Genomic DNA, 15,208 nt, shown 5'->3' on the forward strand with positions numbered 1-15,208 from the left:
GTTACCAAACAATAATTTTAGTAACAAAATTAAGATTATATTCCACAATGTGTTTTTCTTTTTTCTTTCTTTCTTTTTTTTTTTAAACTTTTTTGGGTATGTGCTATATGCAGTCTTTCTTCTCTTGCAGCTTTACTTTAGGTTGCTACTTGTTGTTTTTTAAAATAATGTTAATTATAGTGCATTGGCCAGTTTTGTAGCTTTAAAGTGTTTGTGTTTACTTTAACCAAAGCTTGTCATAGTTTTCTTCTAAGTCCACGAATGTGGTTAAAACACTAGGAAATTTCTTACTTTAGCTGCTGAAAAGCATATTGTAGTATTCAATACTTACAAAGAATGAATTCAGTTAGAAGTGAGTCTGATATATCAAACTAAAGAACTTAAGGTCACTTCACATAGACTCTAATACCAAACAAATGCAAGACCAGGCTCCAAGGCATATGTACTTTTAATCCCAGGAAGAGGCAGATGAAAATGGAAGAAAGAATTTTTAACAATCTGGTTAAAGTGATCACAAACTAAGTAAGCAATGCAAGCACAGTGGTGTTGAAAGCCTTTATGAATTTTCTGGGTGTGTTGGGACTTCTGGCTGACACACTTTTGAAATGCTTTCTTTGTCATGTTTGGTATGTATTAATGTAAGTGATCAAAAAAACCATTGTGGCAATGTAACACCATATTATCTGCTGTGCTATAGCTGTCTTTAGATGTCAGAAAGCTTTTGATTTTTATAATTACATATTGCTTCACAATAGTTTTGGTTATTGTCAAAAAACCTTTTCTCTAAAATGAACTTTGAATATTTCTTTTCTTTTTCAGACTCATTTAGATTCTGACAGTTGTAAGCAGATAAAATGGAGTTACATTGTAGGCACATTAAAAATGGGGTCTTAATGTGCTATCCCCCCTTCCCTCTTTCAGGGTGTTTGTGGGAAGTGTTGTCCTTCACTGGGGGTGGCATTTTCAGTAACACTAATCCCTCTGTCCACTCTCAATGCCAGATGTTAACTCATTCCAGCAAACTACAAAATGGATTGATGATGTCAGAACAGAAAGAGGAAGTGATGTCATCATCATGCTAGTAGGAAATAAAACAGATCTTGCTGATAAGAGGTACGAAATAAGCAAGAGCTTGGTTTCTATGTTAAGCAGCATGTTTGTTTACTAAAAATTCTTTTTGAAAGATACTCCATTCTATATCCCCCTCTTTTTAGGGATATACCTGAAATATAAGTATAAAAATTAAATTAGCATTTGTTTTGTGTAAGCCCATAAACAGCTCTTTTACAAAATTGTTATACATGAAGCCAGCAAGTATTTTCCATTTTTTAAGGTTTAATAAGTGGAGTAATGTTTTATTAAAGAGCAGACTGCATCAAGAAACATCTTTAAAAAGTATTATTCATAATAATTAGACATATATACTTATCTTCTTATAAACATTCCTGAATTTTATTATAATCCAGTGATGTGGTCTATATGTTTGGATTTTTTGATTGTATGGTTGTACCAGGCTTAACTGAGTATGAATCGCTTGATTGTAACACCTTAGTCAAATGAGCAAAGCTCATTCAACTCACAAGATGCAAAGTGTGTTAACATTCACTATAGAAACCATGTGAATGGCTTTCAGCTTTCTTAAGTAGTCTTTTGCATATTCTTTCTGCTTTAGTCTTGAGCACACTGTTTAATTAGTGGCACTTTTACTATTTATTACTTATTTATTCGTGAGTTGGATATTGAAATTCAGGTGATCAACTTGTGCTATTAACTAAAATGTTGCAGTGTTAATCTATGTGTAAAGAATTATGGCAATGTTAAGCCTTCTTTTGCCCAGTAGCAGAAATAGAATTAGCAGTATAAGTGAAAAAATTTGTTTTTGAGACTGGTTTCTCAGTGTAGCTTTAGCTATCCCAGAACTTACTCTTGTAGACCACCAGGCTGGCCTCAAACTTAAAAATATCCACCTGCCTCTGTTTCCTGAATGCTGAGATTAAAGGTGTGAGCCACCACCACCTAACACAGTTTACATTTTTAACAGTTGGTAAATCATTACATAAAATATAACAGCAAATTGTCATGACTTTTTGCATAAAATTTAGTCACAAGGCTAAATGCATATGGTTTAATAATTTTAGTATTTTTTAAATTTTTATTTGTGTGTGTATCTGCTTGTTTATATATGCCCTGCATGTGTCCAGGTGCCCAGCTAGACCAAAAGATGGCATCATACTTATTGGAGTTAGAGACAGTTGTGAGCTGCCTAATATGTGTACAAGAAACCAAACCTGGGTTATTGGCAAGAGCAGCAATTTCCTTTAACTACCAAGCCATGTCTTCAGCCCCCTTATGATTTGGTATTAGGAGGGAAAAGCGGCCCACTATTAAGGTTTTGTTTTGTAGATGATTTTTGTTTTGGGCAGTACTGAATGTAGGACGGTGTGCATGTTTAACAAATGTACCACTGAGCCACATTCCAGCCTGTTAAGATTTTATTTTGTTTTGTTTTGGGTGTATATTTGTGATAGGGTCTTACTCTTAAACACAGGCTTGCCTACGACACATATAGACCAGGGTGGCCTTGAACTCAAGATCCTCCTGCCTTCTTCCTGAGAATTGGGATTATAGGAATAAGCTACTACATGCAGCCCAATCAGTAAATTTTTTAATGTAAAAAGAAGGTCAGACTAGTGATGACTTAGTAGGAAAAGGCACTTGCCATGAATCTGGATGACCTGAGTTTGATCTCTGGGGCCTGGTGCGGGAGAAAACTGACTTCCACATGTGTGCCCACACAGGTACACAGACAAATAAATGTTTTTTAAATGAAAAAAAATTGAGGCTGAAGGTGTCGCTTAATTGATAAAAGGACTTGCCTACCATGCACAAGGCCCTGCATTTGAGTCCCCAGCACTGCTTAAAACCATTTGTGATGTGAGGTTTGCCTATAATCCCAGCATTTGAGAGGTAAAGGCAGGAAGATCAGAAATTTAAATCATCTTGGGCCAGCCAAAGATACATGAGATTCTGCCTGTAAACAAAAGCATCCAATGAGTTCAACCAAATAAAAACAAATCAGTAAAACAAATTTTAGCTTTATGTGACTAGGGGATTGATAAGCACTTGCTGTAGGGAAACTTCCGTGAGCCTACAATGATGACCCCAACTAAGTCTTCTGGCAGCAGTGGATGCCTAGCCTGAACGGGTCCTGTGATTGAATTGGTGACTACCTGGGTAGTCAGTTGAGAGCCTTCATACAGTGACTGACGGAGGCAGGTTCAGAGACCCACAGCCAAACATTAGGCTGAGCTCAAGGAGTCCTGCTGAAAAGAGGGAGGGGGTATTGTAGGAGCCAGGGGACAACCAGGAACATTGAAGGAAAACCTACAGAAACAGCTAGCCTGGCTCATGGGAACTCTGTCTGAACCAACAGCCGGGGAGCCTGTATGGGACTGACCTAGGATCTCTGCACATCTATGACAATTTGTAGCTTGTTCTATTTGTTTTAAGACTCTCAGCAATGGGAGCAGGACTGTCCCTTGTGCTTTGGCTTGCTCTTGGGAACCAATTCCTCATGTTGGATTGCCTGAACACAGGGGGAGGTGCTTAGTCTTTTTGGTTTTTCAAGACAAGGTTTCTCTGTGTAATGGTCCTGGCTGTCCTGGGACTCATTTGTAGACTAATCTGGCCGCGAACTCACTGAGTTCCACCGCCCAGTGAGAGGTACTTAGTCTTAAGGCAGCTTGATTTACCATGGGAGTTCTGCCCCTTTCTGAGCAAATATGGAAGAGGGGTGAGTTGATGGGGATGCGAGAAGGTGAGGGGGGTAGGCTGTGGTCGGTTGTAAAGTTAATTTTTAAAAAGCATTTGCTGTATAAGCATGAGGACCTGAATTCAGATTCTTAGCACTTAAAAAGCCAGGTGTGGCCATAACTTGTTGTTAACTCTAACCCTGGAGGCACAGAGACAAGATGATTGCTGGGACTGCCAGCCTAGTAGTGAGAGACCCTGTTCGAGGGGTTATGACAGAGAACTATAGGGAAGCATATGTCATTGTCACACATTCACCTAGATACAGTCACCAGCACCTGCACACACATACACACAGATTACTAAATTGGGGCTGACAGTGGTCTGAAATTTGTAGAGGACTTAATTGAAACGTGCACAAAGCTCTGGATTCTATCAGAGGTGCTATATAACGTCATGGCAGCATGTTCATATAATTCCAGTACTTGGGAGGCTGAGGCAAGTTCAAGGTCATCCTGGGCTACAAGAGACCCTGTCTGTCTTTTATGTTGTTTTGAGACAGGGTTTCTCCATGTAACCCTGGCTGTCCTGGAACTCACTCTGTAGTCCAGGCTGGTCCCAAACTCAGATCTCCTTGCCTTTGCTTCTGCCCTGAGTGCTGGAATTAAAGGTGTGTATCACCACACCTGGCCTTACACTTTTTTTTTTTTTTTTTTTTAAGCCATCAAGAGTACTGGCTGCTCTTTCCAGAATGTTTACTTTCCAGGACCCACTTGATGCTCACAACCAATTGTAGCTGTAGCTCCAAGGGCTCCAATGCCTTCTTTTGAAATTGTCCGTAGGAAGCAGAAGCAGACACCCACAGCTAAACACTGAGCTGAACTCTTGGAATCCAGTTGCAGACAGGGAGGAGTGATGAGCAAAGGGGTCAAGACCAAGTTGGAGAAACCCACAGAACCTGTTGACCAGAACAAGGGGGAGCTCATGGACTCCAGTCTGATAGCTGGGAATCCAGCATAGGACTGACCCAGATTCCTTGAATGTGATGTTAGTTGGGAGGACTAGGCAGTCTATGGGGCCTCTGGTAGTGGATCAGTATTTATCCCTAGTATACGAATGGACTTTGGGAGCCCATTTCACATAGAGGGATACTCCCTCAGCCTAGACACATGGGGGGAAGGCCTAGGCCCTGCTCCAAATGATATGTAGACTTTGAAGACTCCTCATGCAAGTCCTTGCCCTCCCTGGGGAGCAGAAAGGGGATGGGATGGGGGTTGGTGGCGGGAACAAGGGAGGGCAGGAGGGTGTGCAGGAACTGGGATTGACATGTAAAACAGCTTACTTCAAATTTAAATTTTAAAAAATGATAAAAAAATTTTTAAAAAATTCTCTGTAGGTACTAATTATGCATGTGGTAAATAGATATACTATACATATGAAATATAGTTTAAAAAAAAGAAAGAAAAGTCATTAAACTGTATGTGCTCTTTAGAAGAGCTCTTATCTAGCATGTTTAAGACTAAGTTCAATCCCCAATATGGGGGCAGATATGTATGTATGTATGTATGTATGTATATACATGTACACAGACATGTACAACTCCTAAATCCTGCAGACAGTTAAGTCTTCAAACTAACAACTGTTTATATAACCAACACCAATAGAATCTTTGTTTATAATCTTATGATTTCATCTTTCAAAAGTAAGAATTTGTTGCCAGGTCTGGTGGCATACACCTTTGATCCTAGCACTTGGGAATTAGAGGCAGGCAGATCTTGGTGAGTTCAAGTTTTAGATCAACCTTAGTATATGGAGGGAGTTCAGGACAACCAGGATTACAAAGAGAAATTCTGTCTCAAAAAACAAGTAAGAATTTGTCATTAAATTTTTTTTTTCTATAGGCAAGTGTCAATTGAGGAGGGAGAAAGGAAAGCCAAAGAGCTGAACGTTATGTTTATTGAAACCAGTGCAAAAGCAGGATACAATGTAAAGCAGGTAAGTTTTCTTGGAGTATGAGTGTTTGTTCCTGAATTAAGAAAATGTGAAATAATTGTGAGTAAACTAATCTTTAGTATAAAGTTTTATTTCACCTAGCAACAACAACTAGAATTCATTGAGTGAAAAAAAAGTGATGTAGGTGAGGGTGAGTCCATAAGAGACCAAATAGAAGGATATCAAATACTTATTGGAGAATACTTAGAAATAACAATGAGAGAGCCCCTGGGGTTTTCTGTTCTGCCCTGGGGTCAGTGGAAGCTGTGATCAGATCTCTGACTACCACACGAGAATGAGATAGCCCTCCTCTTCCTTATAAGAGATCAGGTCCACACATAGAAACCACACCCAAGACTGGTTCCCCAAAACTATTGGCAGAATGAATTTCCACAGCACTTCCCCTTTTTTGTAAAAAGAAAAAGTACTTACCAAATTGTTCAGATTTTACATAGGATGACAAATTAACAAATTCATTGTGATTGCAATGTTTCTGAGTATTTGAATTTATTAGTCTCACTACATCATTGTCTTAAATGTAGACTTATTTCAGAATTTGGTAGTCAAGACTTATACAAGAAAACTAGCATTTGCTTGCTATATTCTTATTTTTTTTTTTTTTAACAAACTGATGATATTTAAATTTTACAAAAGGAAGCTAGGCAATGGTGGTGCATGCATTTAATTTTAGCACTCTGGAGTTAGAGGCATGTCAATGTACCAGTGGCCACATCCCCAAAGTCAGAGTGGGGAGGTGGAGGATGGATTTCTGTCCTCGGCAGCCATCAGTGGCAGTAGCTCCTCAGCTAAGAGTAAGGCCTTGTCAGCTCCTCCCCAACCCATGGGAGATGTTGACTAGCTTGTACTTGTGCAAGTCTAGGTAACCACAGCTGATATTGTTTCTTGAATGCAAAGGCCATATCACATCAAGAAGGCACCATTTCACAGCATTCCTCCTATTTTTCAGCACTTAACATTCCTTCATCCTTTTTTCTGAGATGTTCACTGAGCCTTGGGGGTGGAGGTGAGCCCTCACATGCTTATTCTCAGCAGTTTGACCAGTTATTAATCTCTCTAATTAGTTATTAGCCACTGTAGCCACTACCCGTTGCAGAAAGATTTTTGTGAACAAGAGTGTGAGAGCTGCATGCATAATCTATGTGTGGTGGTACATGCCTTTAATTCCAGTCCTCAGGCAGATATATCTCTGAGTTCCAGGACAGCCAAGGCTTCACTGAGAAACCATGTTTTGAAAAGAAAAGAAAAGAAAAGAAAAAGCATGTAATTGGGGGCTTGCTTACAATTTCAGAGAGTGAGTCCATGACAATCATGGCCAGGGAACATGGCGGCAGGCAGGCAGGCAGGCATGGTACCAGAGCAATATAGCTGAGCACTTACATCTGATCCTTGAACTGGAGGCAGAGAGAGATATAGCTAATTGGGAATGGCTAGCTAGGCTTTTGAAACCTCATAGCCAAACCCCCAGGGACACATTTCCTCCAATAAGGTCACAACTCTTATTTCTTCCCAAACAGTTCCACCAACTGCAAACCATCACACATACATACAGCTAAATATATAAATACAGTTTCCTGAGTCCATTCAGTGTTGCGTGCACATAAGTTTTGAGGGCTGAATGCCTGGTATGGGATAACCTACTGGGGGACTTGTCTCTGGGGAAGACTAATTCTCCCTCTCTCAGAAATTGTTAATTGCTTACAGCTCTTCTAGGAATGGGGTCCAATAAGATTTTCCCCATCTACATTGTGATGTCAGCTGTTTTGGGGATTAAGTTTAGGCAGCCTAGTTGGGAGATTTTTAATTACTGTTTCAGTCTGACTGCTTATGTGGATCTATCTAAATTACCTCATTTTGGTAGATCATATGCCTCTAGAAATTTGTTTCTTTTAGCTTTTCCACTGTAGTGGAATATATGTTTTTTGAGTTTCATTAGCATTTGTTGTAACAACTCCCCTTCCATCTCTAATTTTATGAAAGTGGGTCTTCTTGTTGGTCAGTTTGACTAAAGGATTGTCTTATTTATCTTTTCAAAAAACCAACTCTTTGGTTGATTCTTTGTATTGTTTGTTGTTAGTCCCTGATCTTAGTGATTTCTTTCCCTCTACTGAGTCAGAGTTTGACTACTTGTTTGTTTCTGGCGCCTTAAGGTGATTGTCTTAATGTAGGCATTTAGAGCTATAAACTTCCTTCTTAAAACTGCATTCATTGTATCTCAAGGGTTTGTTATGTTGTGTTTTCATTTAAATCTGGAGATGTTTTTAAATTATTGTTAGAATTCTTCAAGGACCCATTCATTGTTAGGTTATGTTGTTTGATCTCCTTGAGTTTGTGTACACTCTAGGGTTTTCTTCAAGCTCAGATATTCTGTCCTCTCCTCGATCCATTCTATTGCTGAGACTTTCCACAAAGCTTTTTATTTGACTAGATGCCATTACTGGAGGGTTAATAGTTTTTTGAAAGTTATGTTACCTGGGTTTTTGTGGTTTTATTGCATTAGAGGTTTTATTATGGGTTTGTTTTCTGTATTCTTTCAGTTGAAGTACTTGCAATATTCATATGGGGCTTGGATATGCTAGAATTGAGTGTGTGGTTCAGAAGCTCAGGGTGCCTGGTATAAGTGCTTTGTTGTCTCCTGGGTTAGGTTATTGACATAGAAACTATAGCTGTTTGATTACACCACTGTACAGAAGTCATACTATCCAGTTCATAGTTGAAGATGAACAACCACAGGTAGTTTATTGGAGTAGACTTCAATTTTAGTTAGTAAGAGTGGGAGATTAGTTAGTTGGGAGAGACGGAGTGGGTAAGGGTAAGGATTACATATTAGATCGGTTTGGGGTTGAGGGTAAAAATTGGGATAAGGCTGGGCGGTGGTGGCACACAGCTGTAACCCCAGCCCTCAGGAGACAAAGACAGGCAGATCTCTGTGAGTTCCAGGACAAACAGAGCTGTTATATACAGAGAAACTCTGACTCCAAAAAAAAAAAAAAAAGAAGTGAGATGGGAATAAAATAGATCCTTCACATCCCTACATTTACTATGACCTCTCCTGGTCCTGCAGATCTGGTGTATGTCCAGAGCATAGTTTCCCTTGTCCAGTTACTGTGTTACTATGTATTTATGTCAGATCTATTAAACAGTTTTGATCATTGATTTGTTTTTTATCACTATATAGTAGCTGTAAGATGACAGTAATAAATCCTTACTATCAGTTATCTTGAAGGTCTTAATTTGCCTTCTTGATGCAGTCATCTAAGGGAGGAGTAACCAAAAAGCAATGTCCTCTACTTGCCATTTATAGTCATCATCTTAATATCTTTTCTTCTCACAGCTTTTCCGACGTGTTGCTGCAGCTTTACCTGGAATGGAAAGCACACAGGACAGAAGCAGAGAAGACAGTATCCTTTTTGTTTCTTAAAGTTTATTGTCTAGCCAGGTATAGTGGAGCACGCCTTTAACCCCAGCATTCAGGAAGCAGGGGCACAGGTTTCTATGAGTTCAATGCCAGCCTGGTCTACACAGTGAATTCCAGGACAGCCAGGTCTATGTAGAGAGCCAACTTTTTTTTTTTTTTTTTTTGGATACTATGCTTTGGAGCCATGCTTGAGATGTTTATTATTTGCTTGTTGCTGGGACAAACCACCTGACAAAAGCAGGTAAGAATAGAGGATTTGTTTGCCTCACTATTAAGATAATACTGCCGTTTATTGTGGGGCAGATACAGCAACAGAGTCACTCAAGATTGGGAGGTAACTAGCCATGGTCTGCAGTCAGGAAGCAGGGGTAAGTGCTAGCATTCAGCTCTCTTTCTCCTTTTTATTTAGCTCAGGACCCCAGCCTGTGAAATGATGTCATCCATATCCAAAGTGGGTCTTTACACCTCACACCTCTGGAAACATTCTCAGTCAGTCATTTATCTCCTGTTAAGGATTTGGTCAAGTTGCCAATCAAGATTAACTGTTACAGTTGATTGGCTGTTACCTTGGATGTAGAAATTGGTTTCTGTAGCTAATTAAGTCTGGTTATCCAGATGGACTTCTTACTGTAATTCAGATTTTGTTACTTCTGCACTTGCTCTTTTTTTTCTGTTCTGTGGGGATGTGGTGGGGTGGGGTTTTTTAATTTTTTGTTTGTTTTATTTTGGGTTTATTTGTTTCCTTTTTTTTTTTTTTTTTTTTTTTTTTTTTTTGGTCTTGAGACAGTCTTGATTTCAGCTCCAAACTTCTGACCCTTCACCGTCTGAGTATAAAGATTATAGGCATGTACCAGCTAAGTATATTTTCATATGGATCTCTGGGTTTCCTCACTTGCTTTTTAATAATAAAAAAAACCTGAAGACTCCCAGTCTCATGGTGTTGCATTTCAAATCCCTCTGGCTCTGGGTTTTTCCAGACTTGGCATAAGAAATTACTCAGGTTTGAACTGTATTGTAGCCACGCACTTTAGAAACAGCATAGCAAAGCACATCTAATAATGATAGTTACTTCTAAGAGTTTTGATTGGATGTTTTCACATGAAGATAAGTTTGTTAAACTGAAGATTTCATGACACTCTGTCATTTTCTAATTTTTCATATAAATTCTGAGTTGGAATAACACTATAAATTTTCCCCCTTATTTGAATTATTTTGAATTATTCTTACTATATATAATTCTTTAAGGAATTTCATCTTCATATAGTTTTTTTGTTCATGTAGAATAATTTTCTTAGAATAGATTCCCATGAATAGGACTCATTTCATTTAGTTTTATTACATATAAAAGATACATATATCTAGAAATAATGATTGAATAGTTTCTAAAGTCAAATATAAAGAGCTTGCCAGAGATGTCAGAGTTCACTTGAGTTAGAACTGTACTTCGCTGTATATGACTCCTTAACTTTTATTTCAGTGATTGACATAAAACTGGAAAAGCCTCAGGAGCAACCAGTTAGTGAAGGAGGCTGTTCCTGCTAATCTTCCCCTGGCATCTTCAACCCTTCTGCGGAAGCTCACTGCTTTGGCCCCCATATTCTTTCATTGACTGCAGTGTGAATATTGGCTTGAACCTTTTCCCTTCAGTAATAACGTATTGCAATTCATCATTGCTGCCTGTTTCGTGGAGATGATCTATTAGCTTCACAAGCACAAAAAAGTCAGTGTCTTCATTATTTATATTTTTAAAAAGCCAAACAATTCAGCATATTCGTGATAACTTTCAGGATTAGATACATTTTCTTAACATTTTTTCCCTTTTTAATGTTATGATGATGTACTTTAAAATGAAGAAAATCTCAGCAGTGTAAATGTGGCTTGTTAAGGAGCAATGTGTTCACAGCTGCATTTGCCTAACTTCTTTCTGTCTCCCAGTTTTTCTTGTCTCTGCCTTCTCCTTTTCCTGTTCATACCCTCCCTAAACAAACAAGAGGTGGCAAACAGGTCCAGCCAAGCCCTTTGGAATTATCTTTGGTTTTACAGATGCCATTAGCTCCAGGCCATGAGCCACACTGTCCAAAATTATTCCCCAGCACTGATATAAACTGATAGACCTTCTTTGAGGTCAGAACTCAGCTATTGCTGTCATGATGGGCACTGTTTGAATGAGGAACTGGTTCTTTTGTGTCTTCAAAATGAGTCCTAATGAATTTACTTAGTGCTTACAGGTAAAGGAGCATAAAACATTTCTGAACAGAGCAAGTAATCCTTTCCTTTCACATGAGCTTTTATACACTCTGGGAAAGAAGAGTATCCAAGTATGTCAGAACTGTTTTTCAATATTTATTTCATCATGGAGAATTTATAAAAGTTCAAACAGTTCTCCCCAAGTTTTTGAATTGTCAAAGTAGTGTCTTTAAAAAAAAAATCAACACCTTTTAAAGCAGTAGATTCACTTGGGTTTCTTTTCTTAAAAAAAAAAAAAAAAATGCTATGAAGACAAGGCATTGTAAAAATCAGTTTCCTTTAAAATCAGCAGAAAAATATAAATTGACATGAGGAAAACTGCTGTAGAAATAATGATATATAAAGTTTACCAACAAAAGAACCCTCACAGAAAGGCAAATACCCCTCTGCTCTGGACATTTGAGGTCAAATTTGAATATGGAAATAATTTCCTTGCAAGCTCCTAGAGGCTGATCAGAGAAAGCATGCATTAAGAGGGAAAGGAGAGAATGGAAATAAAAATGACTATAATGCAGATTTATGCCTTATTTTTTAGCATTTTTAAAATGTTGGGTCTTTCAAGCTGTTTTTGCTTTTTATTAGATCAATATAAATAAGTTAACTAGCAATTTAGTTTTGTATTTAAGCTACAATTAATCTTTTCTTTGGTATTTATTTCTTTGCCTTTTTTTTAACTTTGAAATTTTAGGTTTTGTTGAGTATTTAGAGCTTCATCACCATGGCAATATGTATTTCCCTTGAAGCGTTGCAAACAATTATACTAGGAGTGCACCCCTTTAATCTTTACTAGTTATTGTGAGATTGCTGTGTAAGTTAATAAACACATTTGTAAATACATTGTTTGCAGGGAAAACATTGTGAGTTCTAGCTCAGAAGAAGCCTGCTGAGTTTATGTTGTAAGCATTACTTAACACAGTGTAATGATAAAAACACAAAAGTAACTTCACACTTCCTCACCTCCTCATTGCAACACAATCCTTAACTGGGAAAACCCAACTCTCCCCTCCTCTCCTCTTCCTCCTCCTCTCACTTACTGTCACCTTGTAATAAATACTTGGAGAGCACTTGGATTATGGATCTGAATAGAGAAATACTTTCAGATAATCATTAGCCCACATACCCTGTAACTTATACTCAAAGATGGGATGGTATTGTAAAGTGCTTTTATAATACATATTATTGTTAAAAGCAAGGATTGACTCTTTTGTTTTATTTTGACATGGCATGTCCTGAAATAAATATCAATTAAATATGGCAGATGGTTCACATTCTTTATTTGAAGGAATTGTGACTGGGGGGCGGTGATTATCTTCCTACACTGTTGCATTTGATTCTTTTTATGTTACTTTTTAAAGTAACCAGTATGCTGCTTTTCATATTGCTCTTTTTATTTAGCTTGGGGTTCTTCAGCTGAAGCAGTAAAGTGTGTTCATAGTCTAGATTTTTTTTTTTTAAACACAATTTTGCTGCCAAATACATATAAATAAAACACAAGAAAACAGCTATTAACTTGGTTTCCCATTCCTGCCAGTGTGCTGAGTATGCATATGCTTCTTCCCTCCTAGAGCTATAAAATTCACTTGAAGTAAAATAAGTAAATGAATAGCAAGAACAGATGTGGGGAAGAAGCAGGAAGCCTGAAATCTTTTCAGGAGTATGAAAAGGGGGTTGCAACTTGAGAGACAGCCCTTACTGTGACAACAGTAGGATAAACAGTCATGCACCAGATGTGATATTTTGGTCAGTGATGGACCATATATCAAACAAAGTCTTACACAGTTACAGCTGAGCTAAAAAAAATGATGTTGGGTAATAGCACAAAAATGTCTGATCTGTGGTAATGTTAGTATAATCTGTTTTGTTTTCAGTCAAATATAAGCAGAGGCATACAGTTATATACAGTACATAATTGCAATAATAGATGTTGTACTTTCTGTTACTTTAAAACGTAGTTCTGCTTAGCCAAAAAAAAATTCAAATGTTAGACCAGCCAGATCCTTATACATGTGGTTACTATGTCTCTTGGTCATACTGTTCTTTTGTGTTTAAGCTTGTGGTGTTCTGTTGATTATGATACCAGCAGAGAGTAGACTATATCACACACAGACTTTATAGCCTAGGTTTGTGAATAAGTTATACCATCTGTACTCTGTGATGTTAACTTGGTGAGGAGATTGTATTGCTGTTAGGCAAGGAATGGCTTTTTAGCAGTGAGTGATGCATACATGTAAATGCAGCACTCAAGAGCCTGAGGCAGTAGGATTGTGAGTTTAAGGTAGGCATGGGTTACAGAGCAAAACTTTTGTCTTAGATTGGGGTGATGCATAACCTTGCAAGCAGGGCTTTTAATCACATCTAGACCATTGCTAGTTTTAAACTTAAACTTTAGCTGGATGTGGTAGCACACACGTTTAATCCCAGCACTCAGGAGGCAGAGGCAAGTGGATCCTGAGTTTGAAGACACTCTGGTCTGTAGAGTGAGTTCCAGCACAGCCAGAATGACACAGAGAAACCCTATCTTGACAAACTAAAAATAAATAAACTTAAGCTTTATTGGAACTCAGGCATACTTTTAAACCATTCAGATACAGTTGAACACTTAAAACAGTTTTTTGGGGGGTGTTTTGTTGTGTGTGTGTGTTTTGTTTTTTAATGTATACAGTGTTCTGTATCCCTGCAGGTCAGAAGAGGGCACCAGATTTCATTACAGTTAAGAGCCATCATGTAGTTGCTAGGAATTGAACTCAGGTCCTCTGGAAGAACAGCCAGTGCTCTCTGAGCCATCTCTCCAGACATAAAACAGGTCGTATGGCCCCAAAGTCTGAAGTATTCACTTTCTGACCATTTACAGAACAAAGGAAATAATCTGACTTTGGTCAGCAACATCTGACTCTCCTGCCCCTCTGCCCCATTACAAAAATAAAGGTCACAGGCCAGAGAACTTATTAGTTCAGCTGTCTTCAGAGCTAGCATTAGTGCTCTACAATTGTGACGAGAAAGAAGAGTTGATGAAAACAGATAAGATACTGCAATGGGATGAGGCTTAGAGGATTGGCCCTATGGGTCGTGGAACTCTTCAGTGTAAGATTTTACCCCTCTGCTCAGCTTGGTACATGGTTGTATCAGCTCCCAAATAACAGCGTGGAGACTTACTGTGACAGTTCAACCTTAGCTTAGGCTTGTCCCAGCAGCTCTTGTAACTTGAATCAACCCATTTCTATTTATCTACATTCTGTCATGTACTGCCCATCCTGCTGCTTCCATGTCTTCTCTCAGTCCCTGGCTGGCCACCCCGCCTTCTTCCCAGAGTTCTCACCTATACCTCCTGTGTGGCTATTGGCTGTTAAGCTTCTTATTACATCAGTCACAGCAATATATTTTCACACAGTGTACAGATATCCCACAATATATGGTCATTCTCAGGGCCTATGCTTGAGACAGATGACAGCCTCTTCTGTTAGAGGTGTTGTCTCATTTTCAATTCTTGAATCTAGCTTCTAGTCCTGCTCGCCTTGTGTTTTCCTTTCTTTGGCTTAAATCACTTTTATTAGGGAGTTCTGCCATTTGACAGCCTCCAGAAGCCTGAGGCAGGTTCTGTTTGTCTTTAGCCACCAGATTTCTATGAGAACAATTAATTGGTTCTACTTGAGGTGGGGAATATACTGTGGAAAATCTCAGCCATGGGAAGGTAGAGGCAAGAGGATCCCTGATGTTTACTGGCCAGTCAGTTTAGCCAAACCGTGAAAAATGTCAAAAACAAGGTGAATATTGATAAAAACAATG

The 15,208-nt window shown here is 38.5% G+C and overlaps 1 protein-coding gene across 2 annotated transcripts in view; it reads left to right on the top strand.

Annotated features, from left to right (window-relative positions):
- The window catches only part of Rab6a (RAB6A, member RAS oncogene family), a 37,314-nt gene extending 24,635 nt beyond the window's left edge, over positions 1–12,679 (top strand). For both annotated transcript variants that reach the window (XM_051192358.1, XM_051192356.1), the window contains exons 5-8: positions 1,002–1,113; positions 5,652–5,745; positions 9,095–9,161; positions 10,656–12,679. In XM_051192358.1, the coding sequence (XP_051048315.1) occupies positions 1,002–1,113; positions 5,652–5,745; positions 9,095–9,161; positions 10,656–10,720 (338 nt within the window). In that variant the 3' untranslated portion in view covers positions 10,721–12,679. The remainder of the gene's footprint in view (positions 1–1,001; positions 1,114–5,651; positions 5,746–9,094; positions 9,162–10,655) is intronic.
- Positions 12,680–15,208: the final 2,529 nt, after the last annotated feature.

The sequence above is a fragment of the Phodopus roborovskii genome, unplaced genomic scaffold (genome assembly GCF_943737965.1).
Source record: "Phodopus roborovskii unplaced genomic scaffold, PHOROB, whole genome shotgun sequence".
NCBI lineage: Eukaryota > Metazoa > Chordata > Mammalia > Rodentia > Cricetidae > Phodopus > Phodopus roborovskii.